We start from the raw sequence: 6000 nt of genomic DNA on the forward strand, positions 1-6000 counted from the left end.
GTCATGGATGTATTAGTTGGCTAGTGAATTAACCTGCAAATCTGTTTTGCATTATAGACTTCTGTCAATATATTTTCCCAGCTTTTCTGAACTTGGAAGGAAGTGTGACCTGCTAAATGAAATTTTGCCTGGTAGAAACCCCTGAAAGACGATGTTAAAGAGGTACTGTATTCCTATGTCGGTGAGAGTATTGTCATCTCATCTTTGCAGCAAGTTATCATTATAAAACAACATACCTTGCACATCTATCTGCCATAATTAGCGTATCAGCCACATTTCCATGTGAGAGAGGCTCTAACACACATGGAAAATCTGGTACAGTGTGGAGGTTGGTGTGCCAGGCCCAAGTCTTACTTCGGACATGCTATGGCTCTTGGGGAATGCTGGCACTAGACCACTGTGCTTCTGGCATTGGCATATTAAAGTCTAAGTTGCCGGTTATTTTAGGGAAACATCATGAGCTATAATGAAAGCAGCATGTGGGACTCAAGACATCTTCAGCTGATGTCTGTGGTGCTCATGATTAAGGAACACCAGCTCAGCTCTCTCTAGTCACAGCTTCTATGCTCAGCTCCTTTTGGATCTTGAGTTTCCTGGTTTGACTTCCTACAAACAAACAAAAAAAGGCACAGAGGCCAGCTCTCTGGTTTCTGTACTGGCCATCAAGTGGTCTTAAGCAGATGTCCAAGGGAAACTGGCTTCAATTTATAACTTGCCTGGTAAATCTCCCTGCCCAAATTAATAACTTAGATCTTAGGAAAGCATGCTTAGGAAAAGCGAAGATCAGAGGTTGGTCTAGAGAACAGAATAGTAGACACTAATAGTCTGTGCAGGAAATGCGCTTACAAACATGTGAACTCTCAAATGTCCATCATTATTTCCCAGCAAACTGCACATTCCCCTACCTCCTCACCTCCACTGCCAATACTGTTTCTGGACACACAAAGTCCACTGGCCACCTTGCCAACCCAGCTGCACCAAGTTAGTGGCAAGACTGGCCACTCTAGTGAGTGCCTGACCATTCCAAGTTGTAGTTTCTTGCCCTAAATGTACTTCTTAAATGCTGACTCTGACATACTCTCTCCCCTCCCCACAGGGCATTTCTGCCACACAAAGCTGGCAAAAGCCCTCTGCACAAACTTGGAAACCTTTCGGGACCACCTCTATGCTTACTCTCCCTATACAAAGCAGATTCTTTCTTACATTTTTAATTGAGAGCCCAAAAATGACTGGCAGGCCCAAATTGTCTACACATGAAGGCAAAGTGGGCCCTGTTGAAGGTGACACCTGCTTTCTCTCTTAGATATACCTCAGTTAGCATGTCTAACTTGTTGGAATTTACCATTTTCAGGGCCTTGGTTGGAAACAAACACTGGAGCTTAGCAGAGAGATACTGATTTATATCGAAAACAAATATAGAGGGTAAAATTGAGCCAGTTTTCACTCACAAAATCAGGTTCTCCAAGAACTAGGTTATATTATGCCTTGGGGACCTCAGAACAAGCTACCAATCCTCAGACTGTCCCCTCCTCAGTGAGAAGGAAAAATGGCCTTACATACTCTTGTTCATTGTGTACATTTCACTCATAACCTCCAAAGAAGGACTTTTGTTTTTCTTGGAAGCTGTCTATTGTGCTATGGTCTGGGTGATCCTTGAGATTACTTCAAGTTAGAAGAATCTATCTCCTAACATGTGAAGGGCAGCTAGCTGCCTTAGTCTATTGTGAGACTTGCTCCTGTAGGTCAGGTATGTGTGGGACAAGCACAGTTTCAGGCCCATTTTGGTTCTGTGATGTGCTTATTGTCTCATAGGCTAGCATGTGCCAGTGACTTTCCAAAGCAAGGTCAAGTGAAGCTATTCAGGGTCAGGACCAGAGGCTGAAAAGGGAACTAACTACCCCATCTCCATCCAGTTTCCTCTACTGAGAACATCTTTACACTCTGTGAGGGACCAGGAAATATTTCCTATACATTTTCTCTTTCTATGCTATTTGGTACGTGGCAGGGTCTAGGAATCTAACCCTGAAGTCATATACCTGGGGTCCTCTCTGCACTCCTGACCTTAAGGCTGCATTCTAGGGCATTTTGTTTTACTGGTCTGACATTGTTCAGGGAACAGAAGGGGTCACAACAGCTCTTTGGCTCTTCCAGAAGCATCACAAAAGCACTGGAGTGAAATCCTGTCTATGGTTATTCATTTTTAAAGAAAGCAGAAACACGATGATCAGACTGGCAAATTGTTTGGAAGGTAGAGATGGACCCCTTTACAAGTATTGCCCAGTGATTGCAAAAGCAGTTTGTTGGCCTGAAGTCTTAACATGTGCCAGCCCTACTGAACTTGGCCTTTATATACATGCTGTAGGTCTCTGGAGACTTGGGCATAAAGGGTTGAAATGATATAGGCCCAGCACTAGAGTTGCTGGCAAGAAGATGATTCTAGGCAAAAAGCTGTCCCAGGCTTTAGGAAATGCATGGCCCATCAAGTTTGGATTATGATCCTCTCCCAAAAAAGAACACCCTTGTCTACCTGGCCTTTCTTGGATGTAGATGAGATTGCTATGGTCCCTTCTTTCCCTTGGTGCTCTGGTAAGTCAGGCATTATTTCTCCTGGTCTTCTAGACTCTTTCCTGCGGGTACACTGGCATTGCTGGTAAACCACTCCCTCCCAGAGCAAGAGAAGAGTCACTGGGCATGTTGGAAGAGAACTTGCAGAGCTCTGACTTTGAAGACTACACAACATCTCACATCTTACTATATATCCAGGCTGGAGGAAAGAGTCCCAGAGGCCCCATGTAACTTGCTATCAGTCCTTGTAACAGCTCCTGTTAGCGTCACTTAAGTTCCTTGCAGAAAATTAGTGCACACCTGCCTGCACTGTGTCAGGAGGTTTGGAACAGCCTCTGAGTGTGTATGTATATTGGGGGACAAGAAGAAGGGCTGGATAGAAAGATTGAGCATAGAAGGCCAGGGCCAGAAAATCAATCCACATTTCCTGGTACTTTGAACTTAAAACAAGGACAATCTGGGGTGGCTTTGGGTCAATACCTGCTTCAGCCAACTCGAAGTTTGGGCAGTTCAGAAAGAACCGCTTCCCCACTCTGACGATTCAGGGTTGTGCCAGGTTCTCTCTTGCCCTGTTTTTACAGCATGGTCATAATCCACTTGCAGTAAAGGAGGAGCAAAGGACATCCTCACTTTACCGATCCCAACTGAACAGGTTCTGACTTTTGACTAACTCAGTGCAGCAGGCTGGGGTGCTTTCTTAGCACCCCCAAAAAGTAGCACCCAATGGAAAGTTAGTTAGCACGTCAAAGATTCCCAGACCACAAAAGGACCTGCAGCTAGAGTGACTCTTTTCTCACACCTCCCTGAATCACAGCCAACAAAGTATTTTATACATTCATGTTTGGAATATTACAAAATATATAACCCAAGTCAAGTCACTCTTTCTGAGGGATGGCTTAATAAGTTAGCATTACTCATCCATTAATGATTAATGTCAGCGATTGAAAATTTTTTGTTAAGCAGGGCTTCTCTGGGATCGTAGGCTTGCCACACGTAGTATTCCAGCGTCACTACACATGGACTCTTTTCAGAGTGCAGCTGGAGAAAGCACCAGAAGGAACAGCCCCTCTGAGCCTGGATGAACTTAAAGGTAACCCAGCTGGGGCAGCTCAATTAACTCGGCGAAAACACGTGACCAACCTAAACGCAATCCAGTTGCCAACCAATCGCATGGGGCAGAAAAGCCCTGCCCAGCTTCTCACGCTCGGGACAGCGGAACCAAAGGCTCAGGGACGCTAGGAGACTTAAACACCACAGCATAGGTCGACAGACGGCTTGACCACACACTTGAAAGTTCGCTCGCACTCCAGGACACACGTGACAGCACGCAGGCGGGCCTTCTAAGCTACTCCGCGCCAGGAGATGGGCACTGTGGACTCTTTAGAGCTGGGACAGCGTTCTGCCCTAATTACCTAGAGCTGGTTGGCAAGCAAGCTCTTTGGTGTCACCTCTTAGGACCTCTAAGACCTCTTCAGTGGCCTGCTAAGGATCAGACGGGACCTTGTTAGGAAAGGCGTCTTATCGCCTGCTCTGGAAAGTTGTGCAACCCAAGATGGGGGACTGAAAACACACAGGGATCCCAAGCCAGTGCGCTGACCCCTGGAGACTTTCGATAGTAACCCCCGCCCTCCCCAAGCTACAGTCAAACCCCAGCTCTAGCACTACGCCTTCGATCTATTGTGTAGAATAAAGGATAATTGCAGTCACTACACTGGGACTCAGTTTCTTCGGGTGGGGGTGGGGGTGTCACCCTGAACAAGGCTCGGCAAAGTAACCTGATTAAGTCTGGTTTCCACTCCCCTCCCCCGTTCAGTTATCTCAGAGACCCAGAGGTATACAAACGCCGCAGTAGCGGCGGAATCTCCGGGGAAAGGAGAAAAGCACTCGGAGGACAGTCCAGTTGAAAGCCATACTTGGAGCCGGAGAGACGGCCCGGCGCCTGGGGAGTCGCAGTCCGGGTGCGCAGCACTTGTCATGGCTCGGCCTCCAAGCTGCCGCCCACCGAACGTGCGCCAGCTCACGGCTGCGCGAGGACTCCCTGCCCGGCTCGCACCTGGCGCCCGGTGTCCTCGGAGACGCCCACCTTCACCCACTGTGCGCTCTCAAGCCTGCTTAAGTCTGAGGGGCGCACCCGGGCTTCCAGGCCCCGTGCTCTGCCACGGTCCTAACAGCCCGCCTGGCAGAGGAGGCAGAACCATTGTTCAGTGGCTCTAAAGCCCACATCCCTAAACCCTTGTCAAAGGGGGATGAAAACCATGTAAAACAGAGGTTCTGGGAAGAAAGGGGACACAGGGGAATGACAACAAGTTCAAGGGACGCTTTAGGACACCCTAAACCCCACCATCCCCCGGGCCCATCTCCCAGTAGCCTCGATTCTGACAGCTCAGAGGCGCCACCCGGGCGGGGAGGGGAGGCAGGAGAGGAACGCGGAGAGGCGCCTCCTAGGAGGGGGTGGGCAAGAGGAACCCCAGGGCCCCCCAAAACGCAGCGATCGCGGGCGCCCGGGCTTGTTACGGGCCGGGTGCGGAGGGGCGCGTCCCCACTCACCGCTTGCAGAGGCGCAGCTGTCCCGGGGCGCCCAGCACAGCGCGAGCAGCAGCCACAGCGCCCAGCGCGCGGACGTGCCCATGCTGCCCGCCCGGATGGTGCCGCCACCGCCGTCGTTGTCGCCGTTCGCTCCGCACAACAAGTTACCAGCCCTTCGGAGAGGAGGAAGGAGGTGGGGGCGGGGAGGGAGGAGGCGAGGAGGAGGGGGAAGGAGTGAGGAGCCGGGAGCACGGAGAGCGCGGAAGGAGCGGGCACCCTTTCCTTGCAACTTGCACGCTCTACTCTCCGCCAGCCAGCCACCAGCCACCCACCCGGTCACCTCCCCCGCCGAGGCCCTGGTGTGAGCGCGGACCCTGCGGGCGGAAAATAATGCAGGCGTTGCAGAGGAGGGGAAGGAGAGGGGAGGGGACGGCGCGGGAGGAGGGGGCGGGGAGCCCGTTCGCCAGGGACGGCAGAGGCGAGCGGTCGGGGGCACCCACTCAGGCGGCGGCAGGAGCACCGCGGAGCAGCGCGGGGACCCCAGAGGGGGAGCTCAGTCCAGCAGCTCTTGCACGCGCCGCTCTCCCGCGCGCGGTGCGGAGGGTGCGGGGGCAAGTGGCAACGTGCGTGCGTGAGTGGCAGTGGCTGGGGCTGCCGCCGCCGCCGCTGCCGCCGCCATCCGGACGGCTCCAGGGGCCCGGCTGCTCCGAGCGCGTCGGCCCGGGGCTCACGGGGGACCCGGGGCGGCCGCTGGTTGGCTCGCGCACCGTCCTCACCTCCAATCCCGGGTGCCTGTCCTAATTTCCTGATCCAGGGAACCTGCGGCCGCAGCAGCTGTGCGCTCCCTAGCTCCCTACAGTCGCTACTGTACCCTCCTGGCGCCGGGGCCAGAGCGCTGATGCAACTATT

At 52.2% G+C, this 6000-nt stretch overlaps 1 protein-coding gene across 2 annotated transcripts in view; it reads right to left on the bottom strand.

Moving 5' to 3' along the window:
- LOC100767645 (very low-density lipoprotein receptor) overlaps window positions 1–5339 on the bottom strand; it is a 32073-nt gene extending 26734 nt beyond the window's left edge. For both annotated transcript variants that reach the window (XM_027406469.2, XM_035441899.1), the window contains exon 1: window positions 5113–5339. In XM_027406469.2, coding sequence (XP_027262270.1) covers window positions 5113–5194 — 82 coding nt within the window. In that variant the 5' untranslated portion in view covers window positions 5195–5339. The remainder of the gene's footprint in view (window positions 1–5112) is intronic.
- Between the last annotated feature and the right edge of the window lie 661 nt (window positions 5340–6000).

The sequence above is a fragment of the Cricetulus griseus genome, chromosome 3, assembly GCF_003668045.3.
Source record: "Cricetulus griseus strain 17A/GY chromosome 3, alternate assembly CriGri-PICRH-1.0, whole genome shotgun sequence".
Taxonomy (NCBI): Eukaryota; Metazoa; Chordata; class Mammalia; order Rodentia; family Cricetidae; genus Cricetulus; species Cricetulus griseus.